Source organism: Artibeus jamaicensis, unplaced genomic scaffold, assembly GCF_021234435.1.
Source record: "Artibeus jamaicensis isolate MK-2021 breed Jamaican fruit bat unplaced genomic scaffold, CSHL_Jam_final contig_834, whole genome shotgun sequence".
Taxonomy (NCBI): Eukaryota; Metazoa; Chordata; class Mammalia; order Chiroptera; family Phyllostomidae; genus Artibeus; species Artibeus jamaicensis.
The window spans coordinates 119717-144571 of NW_026521981.1; the positions used below are offsets into that span (position 1 = coordinate 119717).

Here is a 24855-nt window from a genome sequence, read left to right on the forward strand (position 1 = left end):
ATGGTGTGCTTCAAGTGAGCCAGCTGTGGGATGGGCTGTCAAGGAGGCAATGCCCATTCAGGCTGAATTAGGGGAGGGCCATACCCAAGTTCAGGGCAGGCATTGTTCCATTGTCCTCTGTACTGGCCCGGTGGTTCTTTGAGCATGGTTGTCATTTCTGAGTACTTTTTAAACATTATACTGACAAACTAATATGTGTCTAAAAGAAAGCAACTAAGACAGTGGATAAAACCATGCTATTCTATGGTGAAGACTTGAAAGAATTACGGGTGGTCAGCCTGAGGAAGAGCAGCAAGTGCAGGCTGAGAATGACTATGTACAGTTCAGTTGGGGAAAGGCCTGTAAGAGGGAAGCGGGAGGCTGCCTGTTTTGTGCAGCCCATAAGATGTGCCTCAGAACAGTGGGAACAAGTTACAAGGTGCAGATTCTACATTAGTATAATAAAGCATTGCCCAGCAGTCAGGGACAACCAGCAATATGACAGCTCTCAGGAGCAAAAACCTTCCCAAAACTCCATTTGAGCAGAAGCTAGCGGTTATGCCAAAGATGTGTAGAAACATAGTAAACCCAGTCACTTTTTGAATCCAGCTACGTGTTCACTGGAATAACACCAGTGGGATTGCTGTTGTTTAAGCAGACTTGTTGGTCAAGTATAACCTAGGACCACTACAATAGTCATTTGCGTCTATATTTTTCTCTTGTTAATTTTGCAGTTCTCTCAGTTTTCAAAACAGCTGGTCAAAAACCCAGTTTAACACTCTCTCCAAAACAGTTAAATAACTGTCATTAAATAATCAAACATTAAGTGCAAAAAATAATGTCTTGTTGAGCAAAACACTGGTCCAGTTGGGAGAAACTCCACTGGACATTCCATCATGGAAACATTATTTGCTGAGTTAATTGATGAATGTTCAGCCAGGTCTTTAGCCTCTCTGTGTTTTGGGAGAACTCCAATAACTGTAGAGGAAAAGAATGTGGCCCGCTTCCCATTATGTGTTTTGTTTTCATTTACATCTGTGTATGTTTCCCAGTTTGGGGCCACCTGTCCTTGAACAGCTGGATGCAGGCTGTATATTCAAGAGCTCTAAGCCAAAACACAGGAACTCCTGATCCTTGGCATTGTCGGAGGTCATTGCTGGCCGTGGGAATCATCCCTCCTCTGACTTTGCACAGCTGTATGTTTTAAATCACTGGAGGGAAAACTGTTTTGTACTAAAATGCATTATTTTTTTTTAGATCAGAAAGCTTGTCAATTCCTCACCCATGAATGTTCTCACAGGTTACAGGCCAATGTCTGTGTAAATTAGGCCATGGTGGGAGACGCTGCAGCGAGTGCCAGGAAGATTACTATGGCGGCCCACTGGGGCAATGCATTCGTAAGTATCAGTAACTCTAAAGACATGCGTACAGTCAGCCTGGTCCTGCCACAAGCATGCTATCAGCAAACTGAATTTCAAACTTCATTATTTGGTAAAAAACTCACTAATTTTAATTCCAGTTTTGAAAATAATATTTTTGTGGTCCTATAAAAAAAGATATTTGGCCCTGGCTGGTGTAGCTCAGTGGTTGAGTGTAGGCCTGCGAACCGAGCAACCACAATTCAATTCCCAGTCAGGGCACATGCCTGGGTTGCAGGCCAGTTCCCGGCAGGGGACGCACAAGAGGCAACAATACATTGTTTCTCTCCCCCTCTCCTTCCTTCTCCTCTAAAGATAAATAAATAAAATCTTAAAAAAAAAAAGATGTTTGCCCTGTATTAAAACTTTAGACTATATTAAATGTTAGCCTATGTTCAAACTTGTGTCCCATATTAACATTCCTCAAAGTCATTAAAATGGAACAGACCTCCGAAGTTACGACTTGCAGCCGATTCTCTGCTGTCTGGAAGCATGTTGACAAAAACAGCTGCTCTGGACTGAGGTGCAGGCTGGGAGACATGTGGCAGGAAGCCGGCGGAGGCTCCTCAACATGGCCCTCTCATAAGTCTGGGTCTACCACATACTCACTCATTCATTTACTTTAAGCCATTAATACAGTGTGTACTGAGTACTCCAGGTAGTGAACAAATGAGACAAGGTGCCCAAACTCAAGGAGTTTGAGTTCTAGTGCCTGTCATGCCACGTCTTAGCACTCGTTGTGGGAGTTAGGACCAAGCCGTCCAACAGAACTTTCTACAGAAATGGAGATGCTGTACATCTGCACTTCCCAGTGCAGGAGCCATGGGTAGCTGTTGAGCATTTGCAGTGTGGCTGGTGCAAATGAGGAAAAGAATGGTAATTTCATTTAATTTATTTAAATCTAAATGGCCACATGTAGTTAGGAGCTACCAAATTGGACAGTACAAATTTAAAATCTGGGTTAGGTTCTAAGAAAAGGAGTTTCTGAGTCTCTGTTTAAAGTCAGCTCCCAAAGAGGTCAACCCAAAGAAATAACAGACATGATAGGTTTGTCATCTACATACATTGCAACTCTTTGTTCCTTTCCATTTTTAAAATAAATGTGCTTTAGTGGCTTAAAATATGCTTTCATTTCCTTGTCCCATTCAAATACTTATTTCGAATGGTTTTCCCCAGTCTCACTCAGTTTCCCAAGTGGAATTGCTACTTTAAAAACCAGGAAGGTATTTTGACTCTTGGAAAATCTGTCTTAGAGGGCCTCTTTCCTTGTGTCCTTCTACTATTTCAATAATCTCATTTTATAAAAATGCTTTCATCTTTTATGGAGAAAACTTTGTAAATGGTCAGCTCAGGCCACAGACCCCACTCAAAGTCCTGGAGGAGAGCAGTTAACAGGGGCCCTCGGCCTCCAGCCGTCGGGGTGACAGAGTGCTGCTTCCCAGCAGTTCCTGTTGTGGCCTCTGGACCAAACCGAACCTGCCGGGCAGATGCCCAGTGGAGGGGCCTAATATGGTAATCAGCTTTCATTTATAATGAGCATTATTTTTATTCTAGCTGTCAAAGGCATATTTAAATCTCTTGTTCCTTACAGTTAGTCCAATTATACAGGCTAGTGATTCCCTGGCCTGTTGGAAATTGAAGTAACTTCAACAACTCTTCCATCCTCCATCCTTAGGCTTCATCAAAAACCTACTTAATTAATATGCACGTACTATAGTTTTTTTTACTATTAAGGCAAAACAAATTTAATTATCTCCTTTTTTTAAAACACTTTATTTATTTAGAGCAATTTTAGGGTCACAGCAAAATTGAGAGGAAGGTACAGAAATTTCCATATACCTTCTGCCCCCACAGATGCATAACCTCCCCCATGACCAGCATCCCCAACAGAGTGATACATTTGTCACAACTGATGAATCCACATTGAAGCATAATAATCACCAAAGTCCATAATTTGTCTTATAGCCCGCTCTTGGAACTGAACATTCTATAGGTTTGGATAGATGTATAGTGACATGTATCCATTCATTATAGTAGCATACAGAATATTTAGACCGCCCTAAAAATCCTCCGTGCTCTACCTATTATTCTATCTCCACCTCCACTCCCACCTCACCGCTGGCAACTACAAATCTTTGGATTGTTTCAATAGTTTTGTCTTTTCTAGAATGTCCCATAGTTGGAATCATACAGTAGGTAGTCTTTTCAAATTGATTTCACTTAGTTATGAAGCATTTAAGTTTCCTCCACATTGTTTCATGGCTTGAAGCTCATTTGTTTTTAACTGAATAATTTTTTTATTGTATAATTGTACCACAGTTTATTTATCCATTCATCCACTGAACAACATCTTGGTTACTATCAAGTTTTAGCAATTATGAAAAGTTGCTATAAGCATTTGTATGCAGATTTTTGTGTGGATATAAATTTTATCTCCTTTGGGTAAATGCCAAGGAATGACCTCCCCTCTCCCCCTGCTGGGTTTTTTGTTTTTTGTTTTTTGTTTTTGAGAATGCAATAGTTCTCCATCTATAATGGAAGACAGTATGAGTCAGCACACCCAGACCGGGTTTTACTGAGAAACGGTGTGGTCACGGGAATTCTTAGAGCTTTTGACATGACGAAGTCACCCCTGGGGACACAAGCTGTGGTCACTGGTGTATTGTCAACAGTTAGATCCATGTTCCTCATTGAAATAGGTAAAGAACTGACGCACAAACACTCACCCTCACATTTTTAAAAAGCATCTAATTTTTTCCATGTAGAAACCACGGACTGATTTGTTAGTGGAATGAAAAGAACACTGCTGTATTTTATTAAATCTTTGTTTATTCTTTTCTATGTTTATTTCCTCCTTAACTAAGCCTTATCTCAGTACAGGGCTAATTTGCAGTTGAGTGATTTCCCACCTTTAAAGTATCAGTAAAGGCTTGATACTCTGAGGTCACTGTTAACGAGGAAATTGTCTAAAGAAATGATGTGACATAATTACAATGGGGCACTAAATCACTCTTAGGGTGCAAATCTATGTATCGAAGAGAACGGATGTCCATAATGGGGTTTTCCCCCCTAAAGATGTGAAGCTTTTCATTTTCGTTTTTAATAGTTCATTTTTTATTGTATTTTTCCCATTACCATTTATTCTCCCTATACCCTCTTCCACCTCCAAGAAATGCTGTATTTTAATGGCCATTGCACAGGTTCCTGAATTTGTACTGGTTTTAAATGTTCACCTTACAAATGGGGACCAGGGAGGTTCTCAGGAAAGGGGGGAGGTCTTTATTCTTGAGCTAGTCATAAACAAAAGACCAGGTGAATAACATCTCTGCTCCTTCTCTCATTTTTTTAGCATGTGACTGCAACAGGGAAGGTACCCAGAAGCCCATCTGTGACCAGAACACTGGCATGTGTCACTGCCGGGAAGGTGTCAGCGGCCAGCGATGTGATCATTGTGCACGGGGTCATGGCCAGGAATTCCCTGCTTGTCTTCGGTGTCACTCATGCTTTGATCAGTGGGACCACACCATTTCTTTCCTCTCCAAAGCAGTGCACAGGTTAATTAGGCTGGCCGCTGACATGGAAGATAAAAGCAAAAACTTGCCTGTCTGTGAGTCTGATTTCCAAGGCCTCAGAGAGAACATGTCTGAAATAGAAAGGATTTTAAAACATCCTGTCTTCTCATCTGGGAAATTCTTAAAAGTCAAGAATTACCATGACAATGTTCGGTAAGATTTTTTTTTTAAGATTTTAAAAATGTACTTAGTTCAATTTTGTTTTTAACAGGCTTCAGGGTTTCTCTTATACTTTTTTTTAAACATATTTTGTTGATTATGCCATTACAGTGTCCCATTCCCTCCCCTCCACCCCTCCGCACACCTCCTCCTCCCCACATTCCCCCCTTTTAGTTTATGTCCCTGTGTCACAAGTTCTTTAGCTTCTACATTTCCCACACTACTCTCGCCCTCCCCCCTGTCTATTTTCTCCCCACCATCTTTGCTACTTATCCTCTGTACCTTCTCCCCCACTCTCCTCCTCCCACTCCCCTGTTGCTAACCCTCCATGTGATCTCCATTTCTATGGTTCCGCTCCTGATCTAGCTGTCCTCTTAATTTGCTTTTGTTTTAGGTGTGGTTGTTAATAACTGTGAGTTTGCTGTCCTTTCACTGTTCATATTTTTCATCTTCTTTTTCTTAGATAAATTCCCTTAACATTTCATATGATAAGGGCTTGGTAATGACAAACTTCTTGAACTTGACCTTATCTGAGAATCACTTTATCTGTCCTTCCATTCTAAATAAAAGCCTTGCTGGGTAGAGCAATCTTGGATGTAGGTCCTTGCATTTCATGACTTGGAATATTTCTTTCCAGTCCCTTCTTGCCTGTAAGGTCTCTTGAGAAATCAGCTGACAGTCTGATGGGAACTCCTTTGTAGGTGACTGTCCCCTTATCTCTTGCTGCTTCTAGAATTCTCTCCTTCCTTTTAATCTTGGCTAATGTAATTATGATGTCCCTTGGTGTGTTCCTCCTTGGGTCCACTGTCTCTGGACTCTCTGAGCTTCCTGGACTTCCTGGAAGTCTATTTCCTTTGCCAGATTGGGGAAGTTCTCCTTTATTATTTGCTCAAATAAATTTTCCGCTCATTACTCTTCCTCTTCTCCTTCTGGTACCCCTATGATTCGGATGTTGGAACGTTTAATGATATCCTGAAGGTTCCTAAGCCTCTCCTCATTTTTTTAAATTCTTGTTTCTTTATTCTTTTCTGGTTGGATGTTTCTTTCTTCCTTCTGGTCCACTCCATTGATTTGAGTCCCAGTTTCCTTCCCATCACTACTGGTTCCCTGTGCATTTTCCTTCATTTCCCTTAGTGCAACCTTCATTTGTTCATCTAATTTGTGACCAAAATTCACCAGTTCTGTGAGCATCCTGATCACCAGTGTTTTGAACTGTGCATCTGATAGGTTGGCTGTTTCTTGGTCAATTAGACGTATTGCCTCTGGGGCTTTGATTTGTTCTTGTGTTTGAGCCATAATCTTTTGGTCTAGTCACGCTTGTTACATATGAGGGGTGGAACCTTAGGTGTTAACCAGGGTGGGGCAATCCAGTCAACCCACGTCTCTGGGCTGTGACACTGTATGTGGCGGTGGGGTCAGAGAGGGTTTGAGACTTGCTCTGCTGTCTCTCAGATTTCAGTCCCCTCTGCCACTTCCCATAAGCAAATTGGGCCCTTCTGGTGCTTGTTCCCAGGTAGGTAGGCTTGTGTATGTTCTAGTGCCCTGTGAGTTTCTCCAACAAACTCTCCTGTGAGGCTGGGAGTCTCTCCCAGCACCTCAGGCCCCACAAGTGTTTTCAATCTATGCTTTTAAGCTTTATTTCCTGGCACTGGGGCACTGGGTTGCACGGTCTGTCTCACTGCCCATTTTTGCCTGGTTTATCTGAGCTCGAATGTGTGTCCGAGGTCAACCAACCACCTTGTTCACCTCACTGGGTTTGCTCATTTCCTCCCCAAGCCCAGGTCTGCCAACCACTGCTTTTTTCTGCAGGGACCCCTCTCCACCAGCCACTGACTCTGCCCCTCTTACAGGTCTGGATGAATGGTTTGTTGTCACAGTTTTGTACAGTTCAATATTCTGTCTGTTCTGGTTGTGTTTTTGTTTCTAAATCTTTGTTGTCCTTAATTTTGGTTGTGCAAGGAGGCACAGTGTTTCCACCTATGCCTCCATCTTGGCTGGAAGTCTGTTCGGTAAGATTTATGCTCGAGCAATAGATAGAAAGTTCCTGATCTACCTTAACTTCTACTGACTCTTCAACAGCCTTCAGTTTAGAAATGTACTTAAATGCATGTTGATATTAAGGGAATGATAACTGTTCAGTTAATTGATAAATACGCTGGTAATTATGTTTGTCTCTCTTTTTTTTGTCTCTCTTTTTTAAAAAAATAATTTTTATTTTCCAATGATGTTGCATACAATTTTATGTTAGTTTCAGATGTACACCACAGTGATTAGACATTTATATAACTTACTAAATGATCGATCACCCTGATAAATCTAGTCCCCATCTGATAGCTTATATAGTTATTAGGATATTATTGACTATCTTACCTATGCTGTACTTTACATCCCTGTGACTATTCTGTAACTACAATTTGTATGTCTTAATGCCCTCACCTTTTCACCCATCCCCCTATGCTGATCTATCTGACAATCATAAAAATGCTCTCTGTATAGTCTGTTTCTGATCTGCTTGTTTGTTTATTTTGGTTTTTATCGTAGATGCCACATATAAGTGAAATCACATGGTATTTGTCTTTCTCTGTTGGACTTATTTCACTCAGCATAATACCCTCTAGGTTCACCCATGTTGTTGCAGATGGCAAGATTTCATTCTTTTTTATGGCTGAGTCATATTTTACTGTATATATGCACCATTTCTTCTTTATCTATTCATCTATTGATGGGCACTTAAGTTGCTTCCATTTCTTGGCTACTGTAAATAATGCTGCATTGAATATGTTGGATGCACATGTCTTTTTGATTTAGTGTTTTGAATTTCTTCAGGTAAATGCCCAGAAGTGGAATTGCTCAATTCCTCACTGTCTCTTGTTATGGCATTTATTTTAAAGTCTATTTTGTCTGGTATAAGTATTGCTACCCCAGCTTTTTTTTCCATTTTTATTTTCATGAAATATCTTTTTCTATCCCTTTACTTTTGGTGTGTGTGGTCTTTCAATCTGAAGTGAGTCTTCTATAGACAAGATGTAAGGGCCTTTTTTTGTTATTCATACAACCACTGTATGTCTTTTGATTGGAATATTCAATCTATTTGCATTTAAAGTAACTGTTGATAGATATGTAGTTATTGCCATTTTAGTATTCATATTTTTATCTCTTTTTCTTAAAGAAGACTATTATATCTTGCAACACTGGGTTGGTAGAGATGAACTCCTTTAGCTTTTTCTTTTCTGGGATGCTCTTTATCTGTCCTTTGATTCTAAATGATAGCTTTGCTGGGTAAAGTAATCTTGGTTGGAAGTCCTTAATTTTCATCACTTTGAATATTTCATGCCAATCCCTCTGGCCTGCAAAATTTCTTTTGAAAAACCAGCTAACAACCTTATGGGAGGAGCTCCCTTGTAGATAACTAACTGCTTTTCTCTTGCTGCTTTTAAGATTCTCTCTTTGTCTTTAACCTTTGGCATTTTTATTATGATGTGTCTTGTTGTGGATCTCTTTGAGTTCATCTTAATTTATAGCATCAGAGAAGAAGGTAATGGCAAATGAACACATGAAGAGTATACTTACAAGCAAGGAACCTCCTTGTCACTTGTGGGAATGAAAAGTTAAGACCACATACAGAAGTAGTAAAAGGAATGCTGCTGGAAGCAGGTTTATTCTAGATGAAGAACTGATCTTTATCCTTGTCTGTGCGGTGGTTCTGTGTTGAGAGCTGAATGTAGATTGGCTCTCTCAGGCTGATTTAAATACGCCATGTCTAAATATATATGTTTGAAATGCAAAGCAAAGGGAGACAGAGTGTAAACAGCTGGTATTGAAAGATTCAAAAACCTTTATTCTACTAGGCCTTGTCTGCTGCTCATATCTTAAGTGGGTGATGAAATATTCCAGGAAGCTGGATTAATGAGAAAGACATAAGCCATAAACAGAATTATAAACTGTCAAATGAAAAATGGGATGGGGGCAATCTATTCTAATTATGAGGTAATTGCCCTAGTAATAAGGATAATTTTTTACATATGTTATTCTACCAATCTATCAAGTGTAATATAAGCTTCACTATGTTTATTTTCATTTTCCCCTGTAGGAAACAAATTATGCAGCTAAGTGAGCAACTGAAAACAGTGTATGAATTTCAAGATCTGAAAGAAACAATAATAAAAATGATGAATGAATCAGACCTCTTATTTGAAAATCTTCAGGAAGAAATCGATTTGCACTCCAGTGCCCACAATGCAAGCATCATGGGTAAGAGAGAAAATGCACTTCAACTGTCTGTTTCTAGACAAATGTTTACAAAATCCATAGCACATTCCATTAGCAAGTCACCCTGTGCTTATTGCCAAAGTGCCCAAGCACTTCAGAACATGAAAACACACTCATTGACCATGTTATTTTTACATGAATATTTCAACTTTTTAAATATTGCAGAACCCAGATAGCATTTGCTCAAAATCATGAATAAAGCTAACAATGTCTGATACTAAACAAATACCAAAGGAACATTCTAGAGCCAAACTATGCAAGGGGTCTTGTGAAATCAGCAAATTAGAAATTCTAACAAGTATAAGAAAATAAGAGAGATATGTTTCTATGCTGTCCTGCATATGAGCCACCCCATTTTCAGCAACCACAAATACAATGGGATATTAGCAAAAAGAACTTCCTCATAAAAACTTTGTAGGGAGTTTCAAGTCATGTAATATACTGGAAGCCCACAATTCGCATTGTATAGTTCTCAAAAATGAATGGGAGCTGTGGCAAAGCCAAGATGAACGGAGGAGAAATGGAATGCTGAAGCAAAACTTTGATTAGCTCTTCTCCTGATCTCTGATGAGATATCTATTATATTTGGAAATGAACAACTTAATACTACGAGGAGGGGCAGCACTAAACTTATTCATACCTAACCCATCTAATTGAAAGGTAAAGTGAAAATATATATGAAACCCACCTCAAGGCCAAAACACCGTCTGCTTTTCTTTGTTATATGTGTATGTTCCTGTTTTTCATCAGAACTTGATCTAAAAAAACCAAAATACATGACAATTATGACCATAAAGGCAGACCTATGTTTAGTGAAATAATTACTGCTGATGCTCAATAAATGCCATGCCAAGAGAGAAGAATTGGCTTGGAACTCTCCAGGCAGTCGCCCAAACCAGGGAGAAGAATGGAAAAACACCCTCTTGCTATGCCTCTCAATTTTACAGTTCAATAGCAGTTACTGAGCTCTTTCTCGATGTCTGACACTCTGCTGGGGAGATGAACATTGCATGTCCTTGCCCTTAAGTTATTCCAATCTAGTGGGAAGACAGGCATATAAACAATTGCAAACAAAAAGTCTAAATTTTTGAGCTTCTTCAGTTGCTTCAGGAACAAAGTAGTAGTAAAACAGAACTCCTCTCTGAGTTTATTAGGAAAGGCTTCAAGGAATAGGTGACAAAGGAATTGGGCTTCACGGAATGAAGATAAATTTGCCAGACAAAGAAAGAAAATCATTCCAAACAATAGGAATATGTTTTCTTTTGTTTTGTTTTCTTTCAGGATAAATGAAAATCATGTGTGTTAAGGGTATAGGAGGGTAAGAACTAGGGAGGTTTAAAAGATAAGGCGTGCTTGGTGCCTGGATGATGGTTATGTAGGGAGTGGAGAACAGGACCTCAGGCCTCTGGTTCCTAAGACATTAAGTTATAGTTTAAAGCCCTAAATATTATCATTTACATTAAAATATACCATATTACTTTTATGAATTTGCATTTTAATAAAATATGGAAAATATTAAAAAGGAACACAGATTCTATACCCAAACTCCCCTGGCTTCAAATCCTGGCTTCCTCTCTTCCTAGCAGTGAGACCTCAGGCAAAGAGCTTACCTCCTCAAGAGATTACAGCTGATACCACAGAAATACATAGTAAGAAATTACTATGACAAACTATGCAAAGAAATTTGAAAACCTAGGTGAAATGGACACATTTCTAGGAAAGTATAGTCTTCCAAAACTCAATGAAGAAGAAGCAGAAAGCCCGAACAGACCAATAACAGCAGATGAAATTGAAGCAGTAATAAAAAAAACTCCCAAAACACAAAAGCCCTGGACCAGATGGTTTCATAGGAGAATTCTACAAAGCATTTAAGGAAGAGTTAACCCCCATTCTTCACAGAATATTCCAAAAAAATCCAAGAAGACAGAAGACTCCCAAACTCTTTTTATGAAGCCAGCATCTTCCTAATGCCAAAACCAGATAAAGACACAACAAAGAAAGAAAACTTCAGGCCAATATTGCTGATGAACATAGACCATAAATTCTCATCCAAATATTGACAAACCGCATCTAACAATACATTAAAAAGATCATACACCATGACCAAGTGGGATTCATCCCAGGGATGCAAGGGTGGTTCAATATTCACAAATCAGTAAATGTAATACATCACATAAACAAAAGCAAAGACAAAAATCATATGATCATATCAATAGATGCAGAAAAAGCATTTGATAAGGTACAGTGCCCATTTATGATTAAAACACTCAACAAAGTGGGAATAGAGGGAGCATTCCTCAATATAATAAAGGCCACATATGAGACACCTACAGCCAACATCATACTCAATGGGCAAAAACTAAAAGCTTTTCCACTAAGATCAGGAACAAGAGAAGGTTGTCCACTTTCATCACTTCTATTCAATATAGTATTAGAAATTTCAGCCACAGCAATCAGACAAGAGAAGGAAATAAAAGGCATCCAAATCAGAAAAGAGGAAACAAAACTGTCACTGTTCGCAGATGACATGATAGTATACATGGAAAATCCTATAGACTCCACCCAAAAACTGCTCAACCTAATAAATGAATTTGGCAAAACTGTGGGGTACGAAGTCAATATCCAGAAATCAAAGGCATTTTTGTATACCAACAATGAAACAGCAGAAGCAGAAATCAAGAAAAGAATTTCATTTCATATAGCAAAAAGAAAAATAAAATACCTAGGAATAAACCTAACCAAGGATGGTAAAAGACCTGTATGCAGAAAACTACACAACACTGAAGAAAGAAATCAAGGAAGCCACAAACAAATGGAAACATATACTGTGTTCATGGACTGGAAGAATTAGCATTATCAAAATGTCTATACTACCCAAAGCAATTTACAGTTTCAATGCAATACCTATTAAAGTACCAATGGCATATTTCACAGACATAGAACAAACACTTCAAAAATTTATACGGAACCATAAACAACCCCAAATAGCTGTAGCAATTTTGAGAAAGAAGAGCAAAGTAGGAGGGGTCACAATACCTGATACCAAACTGTATATTATAAGGCCACTGTAATCAAAACAGCCTGGTACTGGCATAAAAACAGGCACATGGACCAGTGAAACAGAACAAAGAGCCCAAGTCTCTACAGTAAATTAATATTCGAGAAAGGGGGCAGCAACATAAAATGGAGTAAAACTAGCCTCTTCAACAAATGGTGTAGGGAGAACTGGACAGCTACATGCAAAAAAATGAAACTTGAGCACAGACTTACACCATACACCAAAATAAATTCAAGGTGGATAAGAGACTTAAATATAAGCCGTGGCACCATTAAAGTCCTAGAGGAGAACATAGGCAAGAGAATCTCAGGTATTTCACGCAGCAACTTTTTTACTGATATGTCCCCTAGAGCAAGGGCCATAAAGGAAAGAATAAACAAATGGGATCTCATCAAAATTAAAAGCTTCTGCATGGCTAAAGAAAACAATATTAAAATAAAAGACAACCAATGGTATGGGAAAACATAATTGCCAATGATACCTCAGACAAGAGTTTAATATCCGAAATATACAAAGAACTCACACGACTCCACTCTAAGGCATGCAACCCAATTAAAAAGTGGACAAAGGACTTGAACAGATACTTCTCCAAGGAGGACATACAGAAAATCCAGAGACACGTGAATAGATGCTCGATATCACTAGCCATCAGAGAGATGCTAATTAAAACCACAATGAGATACCACTTTACACCAGTCAGAATGGCCATCATAAACAAAGCAACAAGCAAGTGTTGGAGACGTTGTGGAGAAAAGGGGACCCTAGTTCACTGTTTGTGGGATTGCAGACTGGTACAACCACTATGGAAAACAGTATGGAATTTCCTAAGAAAACTAAAAACAGATATGCCTTTTGACCCAGGAATTCCACTACTAGTATTGTATCCTAAGAACCTTGAAACACCAATCTAAAAGAACCTATGCACCCCAATGTTCATAGCAGCACAATTTACAATAGGCAAGAGTTGGAACCAACCCAGGTGCCCATCAGCAAATGACTGGATCAAACAACTACGGTACATTTACACAATGGAATTCTATGCAGCAGAAAGAAAGAACCAGCTCCTTTGGGACAGCATGGATGGAATTGGAAAGCATTATGCTGAGTGAAATAAGCCAGGTGATAAAAGACAAATACCATATGGATCTCACCTTTAACAGGAGCCTAAGCAACAAAACAAATAAGCAAGCAAAATATAACCAAAGACACTGAAATAGAGAACAGGCTGACAGTGACTAGAGGGGAGAGGGGAGGGAAGTTCAGGGGGAAATGGGAAGGGTTTACAGGAATAAGTATAAAGGACACATGGACAAAAACTAAGGGGGAGGGAATGGGAGAGAGGGGGTGGGGTGAACTGGTATGGGAGTAAAAGACAGAAAACTGTACTTGAACAACAATTAAAATAAATAAATTTTTTAAAAAAGAGCTTACCTCCTCAAAGCCTCATTTACTCACTTGTTGAATGGGGGTGATCACACTAATGCACACCTCACAGTGTTCTGTGAAGGTTAAGGAAGGAAATGGATGGGAAGTACAGACATATAGAAAGTACCCAACAAATGTAGGCTGCTGTCATCAGAGGTCAGATAAGACAGTCAACAGTTTGCCAGCAAATTCTGCCTATAACCTGTTTTTGTAAATAAAGTTTCATTAGAAGACAACCTCACTGATTTATTTATATGTCGTCTGCTGCTCCTTTCACACAACATTTCCAGAATTGACTCCTTGTGACAGAAACACTATCACCGGCAAACCTAAAACATTTATTCCTGCCATTTTGCAGAACAAGTTTGTCTACTCATGCTCGGAATGATTAGGTAAATTTAGTTGGTTTATTATACTCAGGTTCATAATTAATACATAATTCATAGACTTGTGGAATGCTTTACAAAGTATTTTCATATCTCACTTAATCCTCACCAATTATCACCACAATTTACAGATAAGGACACACTAAGAGGTTAACCAATTTGCTCAAGGACATATCTAGACAGTAAAAGTTGAGCTAACACTCAAATGCATTCCTGCAGACATAGATCTGAATGTTCTATGTCTATTATATCTATATTTATTATACTACATCAACTCCTCCCTCATGAAGTGCAAATCTAAGAAAGAGAGAATGTTGAATTTTTATATTGTCATTTAAATATTAAAGATAGTAGTCAAATTGTGAAATGATTGTCTTGATAGCCAATGTATATTTTCACTTGTTTTCACATTTATCTTACCTCAATTTGTAATATAGATTACTCAGAGATCATCAAGAAGCATTATCACAGATCATCATCTGCTGAAAAAAAAATTAGTGAAATTACTTCCATCATAAATAATTCTGAAAAAACAAGGATTGATTTACTTAACATCTTAGATACACTAACTTCAAAAGAAACCTTGTCATTAGAAAAATTAAAACAGATTAGGATGCCAGATATCCAAATATTGAAGAAAAAGGTAAATATTCATATGATATAATAAAAATGTTTATAGTCTGTACTTGTCATACAAATCTCTTCAATTATATTTTACTTTTATACCTTATATTTTTTATTTTGTGTTAATGTATATGTATATATGTCCTATTATCTGATGTATAATGTAACTATATTTATGTTTTTATTTCTTAAGTCAAAGTTTAAGAACTATCAAAGAGTAAAACTTGTAGCTTGACTTTATTGTTTTATATTATATACAGTACTTCCCAAAGAGTACAGTTTGCTATTTCGGCTTATTTATAAGTAAAGGTAACTTTTATTTTTTAAAAATAAAATTAGCATGAAAATGCTAGACATTTGACAATTTTCCGCAAAAAAAAAAAAAAGTATAAAAATGACATTGGTTGGCACAAGGCTGATAATAAATAATTTAGATGCTGATTTAGTTAGCTAAGAAACATTTCATGGGTTATATCTATACAGTAAATATGAGCTACTATTGAAGAAAAACATGAATAGACAGTGCCTTGCCTCAGTGAGCCTGGATGACATTTAAAAGAACTCTGCCAGCAAATTGTTTTTTAATATGTCATCTCTCCTGTCAGGTATGTGGAGAACGAGAGGAGAACGAGCCATGTGCACTCTCTCCGTGTGTTGGCCCAAGCTGTCGTGACTCCCTGACCCTTTCGAGGAATGCCCTTCATAAAGCTCAGCAAACAAAGTCCATGATTCATCATTCGATCAATCAGGCTCAAGAGCTGAAGAATCAGGTAAATAATGTCTTTTCTTGTTCATCTGTAAAGCAATAAAGAAAGCAAACTATTTGAAATTTTTAAAACTGCCATTTAGAATATAAGCAAAAGGGTGATTCTAGACATTAGGCATTCTTATTAGGCCTGGAAATATAGGATATAGATGTACAGATAGATAAATGTAGTAGATGTGAATATTGACATGTTTTCTATTTCTGTAATATTTCCATTACCATATGTTTATAGGACATAGACTTCAGTGGACATATTTCTTTTACAGTAAACACTACATTGAAATGTGAAGACTCCTAAAGTTTTAAAAACTATAGATCTCCCAAAGTAAATAATAACTTTTTATCAATTTAAGTGTAAACTTAAAATTCTACCAATATGCACAGTTTAACATTAGAATTTAATGTTAGAAAATATTTTACTAGGAATATACCCTTATGCCTTGAACTCCTTCCTAGATTGATAAACATGATAAAGTGTTTTTTAATATATTTTACTGATTATGCTACTACAGTTTGTGGGGGGGCTCTGCCCACAGGCCCCCCCTGCCCTGTTCCATGCAGATGAGAATCAGTGTACCAAGACATGATGTGCTTAGGGAGGAAAGGTGGTTGATCTCTCCAAGGAGAAGGGCCAAGAGCCTTTTCCTCAATGGGCTTTTACTGGGTTCATTTTGCACAGGAATATAGGGAAAGCTCATTAATCATTGTTAGGCAGTAAGAATCAAACAATAGATAGCATACAAAGAACTACAAGGGCTTATTCTGAGTCAGAGTCTGTTAGCTAAAGGGCTACAAAACTTTGGGAAACAAACTCATTTCCTGCTCAGACCCTTATCATTTAATTGAGAGCATTCTTATCAAAGCAGGATTCACGGGATTTTATATATTTTTTCTTAGGCCTTTCCAGCACAGGACTGCACCATCCTCTCTCATTGTTCCACACTTAAGTCATGCAGCCAAGAGATTAGGAGACTTCTTGCAGACAGAATGAGGACTCAAGCTATGTCAAAGCTGAGGGGTGAGGGTCCATCACCTGCTTTTGCTATAGCCCCCCAAGTCCTTCCTGGGGCCCCCCATGATCATGCTTGTCTTAGGTCACCCCTCTCTCAAGGAATCTTACCCATCATGGGCTAACCAATCATGCATTGGGGGCCAGGCAGGGTGAAGTAACAGGAGCAGAGGTGGCACCCCTGCTAGGGAGTAAGCTTTGTCTCCTTAGTAGTGTCTTATGGTCCAAAGGTCACTCACCCAGCCCTAGCCATGTGGGGGTTACAGCTTCTGAAACCAGGCAGGCCAGTTCCCAACAACAGTTGTCTAAAGTTTTCTCCCTTTTCCCCCCTTTACTTGGGACCCCCCCATTCCCTCTGGCAATCCCCACCTTAGTTCATGCCCATGGGTGGTGCATATAAGTTCTTTGGCAGCTCCATTTTCTATACTGTTTTTAGCATCCCCTTGTCTTTTCTGTACCTACCAAGACATACTTAATCTATGCACCTTTTCCCATTTACCCTCTTCCTTCTCCCAACTGATAACTTTCCAAATCATCTCCATATCTATGGTTCTGTTTCTGTTCTGTTTGTTTGCTTAGTTATTTAGATTCAACTATTGATAGTTGTGAATTTATAGCCATTTCCCTGTTCATTGTTTTGATCTTTTTCTTATACAATTCCCTTTAGCACTTCATATAATAATAGCTTGGTGATGGTGAATTCCTTTAGTTTTATCTTATTTGAGAAATTCTTTATCTGTTCTTCCATTCTAAATTATAGCTTTGCTGGATAGAATCTAGGTTATAGGTTCCTGCTTTTCATCCCTTTGAATATTTTTTTCCAGTCCCTTCTAGCCTGCAAAGTTTCTTTTTGAGAAATCAGCTGACAGTCCTATGGAAACTGCTTTGTAAGAAACTATCTACTTTTCTCTTGCTGCTTTTAAGAGTCTCTCTTTTTCTTTAACCTTTGGCATTTTAATTATAATGTGTCTTGGTGTGGTCCTGTTTGTATCCATCTTGTTTGGGACTCTCTGTGCTTCCTGGTCTTACATATCTATTTTCTTCACCAAAGTAGGGAAGTTTTCTTTCACTATTTTTTCAAATAGATTTCCAATTTTTTGCTTTCTCTTCTCCTTCCAGCACCCCTATGATGTTAATGTTGGTAAGTTTGAAGTTGTCCAAGAGGCTACTTACCTTGTCCTCTTTTTTTTTTTTTTCAGATTATTTTTTCTTCTTGTTGTTCTGATTGAATGTTTTTTTTCTTCCTTGTGTTCCAAATCATTGATTTGATTCTTGGTTTCATCCACTACACTGTTGATTCCCTGTAATTTTTTTTAATTTTACTTAGTGTAAACTTCATTTCTCTCTGGGTCTTTTTTATGCTGTTGAAATATCCAGTGAGTTCTTTGAGCATCCTAATAAGAAGTGTTTTGAACTCCGTATCTGATAGATTGCTTATCTCCCTCTTGTTTAGTTTTTTTCTGGAGTTTTGATCATTTCTTTCATTTGGGCCATATTTCTTTGTCTCCTCATTTTGGCAGCCTCCCTGTGTATGTTTCTATGTACTACATAGAGCTGCTTTGGACTCCCTAAGTAGCATGGCCTGTTGTAGAAAAGTGCACCAGTAAACTGGATGGGGCAGAGCCTTAGGTAATCCCCAAGTCTGGGCAACCCATATGAACCAGGATGATGGAGTCTCAGATATGGTGTTGCCACTCTGTGGCTTTTGAGGAGGAGGACTCAGAAAGGGGACAATTGTGCTTCCTGGCCTCCCAAGTTTTGCCCTGCAGAAAGCCATCCCTTGGCACTCACCCTGATGCCAAATACTTCCATTTCTCCCCGTGTGCCATTGGTGCCCTTCCAGCTGCTGCCCCAGTGCTGAAGCCCAGAGGGTGAGTCTGCATAAGTCCTAAGTATGTTGCAAGCCCATTAAGAGGAGACTCCTAAGACTCTTGCAGCTTCTTTTGTCACCCGAATCCCCAGTGGTTTTTTCAGCCAGTAATTATGGGGACATATCTTCCTGGCCCTGTAATCTTGGGCTCAGTGTTCCAGTGTGGTTCTGGGATCCCTCACTCCAAAGGTATGCCTCCCAATTTTTATCTACCACAGACGGGTGTGTGACCACCCATTTCATGTCTCTGTGCTGCCATGCTGCTCTGAGCCTTTCTACATCTCTGCCCCTCCTACTCATCTAGAGAAATGTGAATTTCTAAAAAAGATTTTACTTGTTCATTTCTAGACAGAGGAGTAGGGAAGGAGAGAGAGAGAAGAAAAGTATCAGTGTGTAGTTGCCTCTCACATGCCCCCTACTGGGGACCTGGCCTGCAATCCAGGCATGTGCCCTGGCTGAGAATCAAACCAGTGACCCTTTGGCTTGCAGGTCAGTGCTCAATCCACTGAGTAACACCAGCCAGGGCTAAATGTGACTTCTTTAATTCCTTGTTTTTGGACTTCCATACAGGTAGATTTTATGATTCTGGATGGTATCTGTTTTATAATGTAATTATATTTTTGCTGTGATTGTGCAAGTAGGCAAGCTGTGTTTACCCTGACCTCCATGTTGGCTGGACCAACTGTCTCCATAAAGTTGTTTTAGACTTCTGGCCAAAATGAAGGTGTAGAAAGATACATTTTGCCCTCTCCCACAATCAAAAGAAGGACAATAACAAATTTAAAAACAAAAAATAACCAGAACTTCCAGAAAGTCAAACTGTATGGAAGTCCTACAACCAAGAAGTAACAGAAGAAACATTCATTCAGACTGGTAGGAGGGGTGGAGATGGGTAGTCGAGACAGAGAGTGTCTGTCTTGCGGCAAGGCAGAGGCTGGAGGACCAGGTGGGTGCAGCAGCAGCTGGCGGACCAGGTGGTCTCACATTTGTGTGCAGATAAACTGGGAAGGAAAAACTGACTGTGCAACCCAGGGTTCCAGTGAGGGAAAAGAAAGCCTCCAAATCTCTGGCTGTAAAAAACCTGTTAGGGTTGCAGTGGCAGAATAAATTCCCAAATTAACAGGAGAGTTTGTTGGAGAGACACGCAGGGTCCTAGAATGTACACAATCCCACCCACCCAAGAATCAGCACCAGAATGACCCAATTTGCTTGTGCATAGTGGGGGAAGTGACTGAAAACCTGCTGAGAGCTGAGCAAGCAGCATTGTTCCCTCTCTGATCCCTCCTCACATACAGTGCCACAATACAGCAAAGTGGGTTGCCCTACCCTGGTGAATACCTAAGGCCGCACTCCTTAGTATGTTACAGGCACACTGAGACAAAAAAAAATATTCCACATGAAAGATCAAAGCTCCAAAAGTAGAACTAAGTGATGAAGAAATAGCCAACCTATCAGATGCAGAGTTCTAAACACTGGTAATTAGGAACTCACAGAAATGGCTGAGTATGGTTGTAAAAGACAGGGAAGTGAAAAATGAAATAAAGGAAAACATACAGGGAACCAACAGTGAAGGGAAGGAAACTAGGACTCAAAGCAATGGTTTGGAGCAGAAAGAAGGAATAAACATTCAACTACAATAGAATGAAGAAACAATAATTCAAGAAAATGAGGAAAGGCTTAAGAACCTCTGGGACAACTTTACACATCCCAACATCTGAATCATAGAGGTGCCAGAAGGAGAACAAGAGAAAGAAATTAAAAACTTATTTGAAAAAAAATGAAGAAGAACTTCTCTAATCTGGCAAAGGAAACAGACTTCCAGGAAGTCCAGGAAGCTCAGAGAGTCCCAAAGAAGTTGGACCCAAGAAGGAATATACCAAGGCACATCATAAATATATTACCCGAAGAAGGCAACCTGAACTTCTGCCAAGATGGAGACGTGGGTGGAAGCACTGCACCTTCTCCCACAACTAAGTTTAAAAACAACAAAGTTTTAGCAACAAAAATGCAGCCAAACCACAGAAAATTGAACTATCTGGAAGTCTGACAACAATGAACCCTTCAGCCAAACTGGTAAGAGGGGCAGAGCCAGCAGCAGAGCTGGGTCAGGCAGGAAAGATCCACTGGACTGACCCAGGCACGTGACCCAGGCACACCAGCAGCTGTAGGCAGATCCAGGTATGGAGTAGTGGGCAGACCCACTGAGGGCGCAAGGCGGTGGACCTACTGAGGACTGATCCGGGTCACACATTCGCGCGCAGATAAACCAGTGAAGGAGCTAGCAGTGAGATGGACCACACAGGCCCCGGTGGCAGGAAGCGGCAGAGGGGACAGCCATTGTCCCTCTCTGACCCCGCCCCCACATACAGCATCACAAATCAGCAACCTAGGTGACTCTGCCCTGGTGAACATCTAAGGCTCCGCTCGTCATACATAACTGGAATGAACAGATCAAAACATGGCTCAAGAACAACTCAGAGCCCCAGAGCTGATAAATCTAAATGATGAAGAAATAGCCAAACTTTCAGATGCACAGTTCAAAACACTGGTGATCAGGTTGCTCACAGAACTGGTTGATTTTAGTCACAAATTAGAGGAACATATGAAGGCTAAACTAATTGAAATGAATGGAAATGCACAGGAAACCAATAGTAATGGAAAGGAAACTGGGACTTAAAGGAGTGGACCAGAAGGAGGGAAAAAATGACCAAACAGAAAAATATGAAGAAACAAGAATTCAAAAAAATGAGGAGAGGCTTAGGAAACTCCAGGACATCTTTAAACATTCCAACATCCGAATTATAGGGGTACCAGAAGGGGAAGAGGAACAGCCACAAGTGGAAATTGTATTTGAACAAATAATAAAAGAGAACTCCCCAATCTGGCAAAAGCAATAGACTTCCAGGAAATCCAGGAAGCTCAGAGAGTCCTAAAGAAGTTGGACCCAAGAAGGAACACACCAAAGCACATCATCATTATATTAGCCAAGATTAAAATGAAGGAGAGAATCCTAGAAGCAGTAAGAGATAAGGGGACAGTCACCTACAAAGGAGTTCCCATCAGACTGTCAGCTGATTTCTCAAAAGAGATCTTACAGGCAAGAAGGGGCTGGAAAGAAGTATTCCAAGTCATGAAATCCAAAGACCTACAATCAAGATTGCTCTATCTAGCAAAGCTTTCATTTAGAATGGAGGGGCAGATAAAGTGCTTCTCAGATAAGGTCAAGTTCAAAGAGTTCAACATCACCAAGCCCTTATTATATGAAATGTTAAAGGGACTTACCTAAGAAAAAGAAGATAAAGAAGATGAACAGTGAAAGGACAGCAAACTCACAATTATTATCAACCACACCTAAAACAAAAGCAAACTAAGAGGACAGCTAGATCAGGAGCAGAACCATAGAAATGAAGATCACATGGAGGGTTAGCAACAGGGATGTGGGAGAAGGAGAAGGGGGGAGAAGGTACAGAAAATAAGTAGCATAGACGGTAGATAGAAAATAGATAGGGGGGAGGGCAAGAATAGTATGGGAAATATAGAATCTAAAGAACTTGAGACATGTGGTCTTAAACTAAAGGGAGGGAATAGTGGGGGAGGGGTGTGCAGGGTGGAGGGGAATGAAGGGGAATAGAACAACTGTAATGGCATAATTAATAAAATATATTTTAAAAATGTAAAAAAAAATTACATTACCCAATATTAAAGAGAAGGAGAAAATCTTTAAAGCAGCAAGAAGAAAGGAGAGAGTTACCTACAAAGGAGTTCCCATAAGCCTATCAGCTGATTTCTCAAAAGAAAACTTGCAGACAAGAGGGGGTTGGAAAGAATTATTTGAAGTCATGAAAGGCAAGGACCTACATCTAAGATTACTCTATCCAGCAAAGCTATAATTTAAAATGGAAGGGCAGATAAAGTGCTTCCCAGATAAGGTCAAGTTCAAAGACTTCATCATCACCAAGCCCTTATTATATGAAATGTTAAAGGGACTTATCTAAGAAAAAGAAGATAAAAATGATGAACAGTGAAAGGTCAGCAAACTCACAGTTATTAACAACCACACCTAAAACAAAAGCAAACTAAGAGGACAGCTAGATCAGGAGCAGAACCATAGAAATTGAGATCACATGGAGGGTTAGCAACAGGGGAGTGGGAGGAGGAGAAGGGGGGGAGAAGATACAGAGAATAAGTAGCATAGATGGTAGGTAGAAAATAGACATGGGGGAGGGCAAGAATAGTAGGGAAATATAGAATCTGAAGAACTTGTGACACATGGACATAAACTAAAGGGGGGAGGGGTGGGGGAGGGAGTGTGCAGGGTGGAAAGGAATGAAGGGGGGGAAATGGAACAACTGCAATGGCATAATCAATAAAATGTATTTTTTAATCTAAATAAATTAATTAATTTAATTAAATGGAAGGGCATAAAAGTGCTTCCCAGATAAGGTCAAGTGAAAGAAGTTCATTATCACCAAGCCCTTATTATATGCAATATTAAAGGGACTTATCTAAGAAAAAGAAGATCCAAACTATGAACAGTAAAATGACAGCAAACTCAACAACTATCAACAACTGAACCTAAATACAAAAATAAAAACAAGCTAAGCAAACAACTAGAACAGTAACAGAATCAGAGAAATGGAGATCCCATGGAGGATTATCAGCAGGGCGGGGAAGCTGGGAGAATGGGGGAAAAGGTACAGGGAATAAATAAGAAGCATAATTGATAGGTACAAAATAGATAGGGGGAGATTAAGAATAGTATATAAAATGGAGAAGCCAAAAAACTTACAATGTACGACCCATAGCCATGAACTATAATGAACTATAATGGGAGGAATGCTGGAGGGCTGAGAGTGCAGGGTGGAGGGGAGTAAAAGGGAGAAAAAAGTGAGACAAGTGTAATAGCATAATTAATAAAGTATATATTTTTAAAGTTGTAATATTTAAATACCCATAATTGAATCTTTAATAATTTCAAAAGATTTCATTTACTTTTCTGGTCAGTTGATAAGTATACTATTTGGTTACCTAGTTTTCTTTAAATTTTTTTGTTAATACATTATAATCACCTTAAAGGGGTGAACACAGTTTTATGTATCTTGTGAATAACATTGTATTCATCTTGAGAACCAGATGAAGTGCTCACCGAGTCACTCTTTAAAAAAAATGAATTTTCTTATTTATTTTTAGAGAAAAAGGAAGGGAGGGAGAAAAGAGAGAGAAACATGGATGTGAGATAGACACATTGATCAGTTCCTCTTATATGCACCCCAACCTGGACTGAACCCATAACCCAGGCAGGCCCTGACTGGGAATTGGAATGGTAACCTTTCACTTTGGAAGAGGATGCCCAACCACCTGAGCCACAGTGGTCAGGGCTAGCTCACACCTTTTTTGACAATATACATAGAGCCCTTGATGAAAAAAAAAACCCTCTTAAAGTGCTTTCTTTTTTTTAACCAATGTTAAATTAAATATTATATCAGTCATCATTCTTGTTTGCATGCAACAAAAACCAATTCCTGAACAAAAAGGAAATGTACATGAAACTCTCAGAGAGATGAGGAGAGTGGAGAGGAGGACAAAGGGTCAAGCTTAGGAAAGAGGTGAGAACCACCTATGATACATGCATGTGCACCCCCACACAGGAATGTGCATGCACACACTAAAACCTCAGAGCAACAGTTTGCTCTGAGAGCCTCATCCCCCTGGGCCTCAGGCCCAGCTGGTCCTGTGTCCTTGCTCCACATGCCCCAGATTCCAAGTCTGGAGCAGGCCTCTGACCAGCCAAGTTGGAGAATACCCCTACACATATACTACATGTTGAAAAATTGTATTTGTATAGTCATAATTTTATATCGCTACATAGTTTTTCACTTATGCTATTCTTTATTATTTTAATAAATATTTATGAGTCACAACTATATGCCAGACATTTATCTAGATGTTGGAAACACAGCAGTGAACGTAAACAGAAATTCCAGTCTTGCATCCCAGTGGTTAAAACAATGCTTAATTGTTTAATGGAATTTTAAACGACTATATTGAACCTTTTCAAAAAACAGAGATTTTACACTTAAACAAACCCCATTAAACTACACTTTTAAAAGATAACCCCTGTGTTAGCAGAATCCAGTTTAATCAGCACATGAATGGAGAACTGGAAACAGATGGGGGCAGGGCTGTCAGGTGATGAAGTGGTGTGGTATTTTCCTCTTGATTAGGAAGGGAAAGAGTGCCAGAGAGATTGTGAGAGAATTCTCGGGAGTGAATTGTGACAGAGGATGGATTGCAGAGAGATGTTTTGGGAGTGAAGTAAT

General features: G+C 39.2%; 1 protein-coding gene and 1 long non-coding RNA gene across 2 annotated transcripts in view; one reads left to right on the forward strand and one right to left on the reverse strand.

Annotated features, from left to right (window-relative positions):
- The window catches only part of LAMB4 (laminin subunit beta 4), a 128566-nt gene that overhangs the window by 83078 nt on the left and 20633 nt on the right, over window positions 1-24855 (forward strand). Inside the window, exons 25-29 of the mRNA XM_053673199.1 lie at window positions 1280-1376; window positions 4747-5122; window positions 9219-9379; window positions 14704-14909; window positions 15496-15660. Coding sequence (XP_053529174.1) covers window positions 1280-1376; window positions 4747-5122; window positions 9219-9379; window positions 14704-14909; window positions 15496-15660 — 1005 coding nt within the window. The remainder of the gene's footprint in view (window positions 1-1279; window positions 1377-4746; window positions 5123-9218; window positions 9380-14703; window positions 14910-15495; window positions 15661-24855) is intronic.
- Window positions 1-24855, reverse strand: part of LOC128628560 (uncharacterized) — a 46900-nt gene that overhangs the window by 4065 nt on the left and 17980 nt on the right. The window lies entirely within an intron of this gene.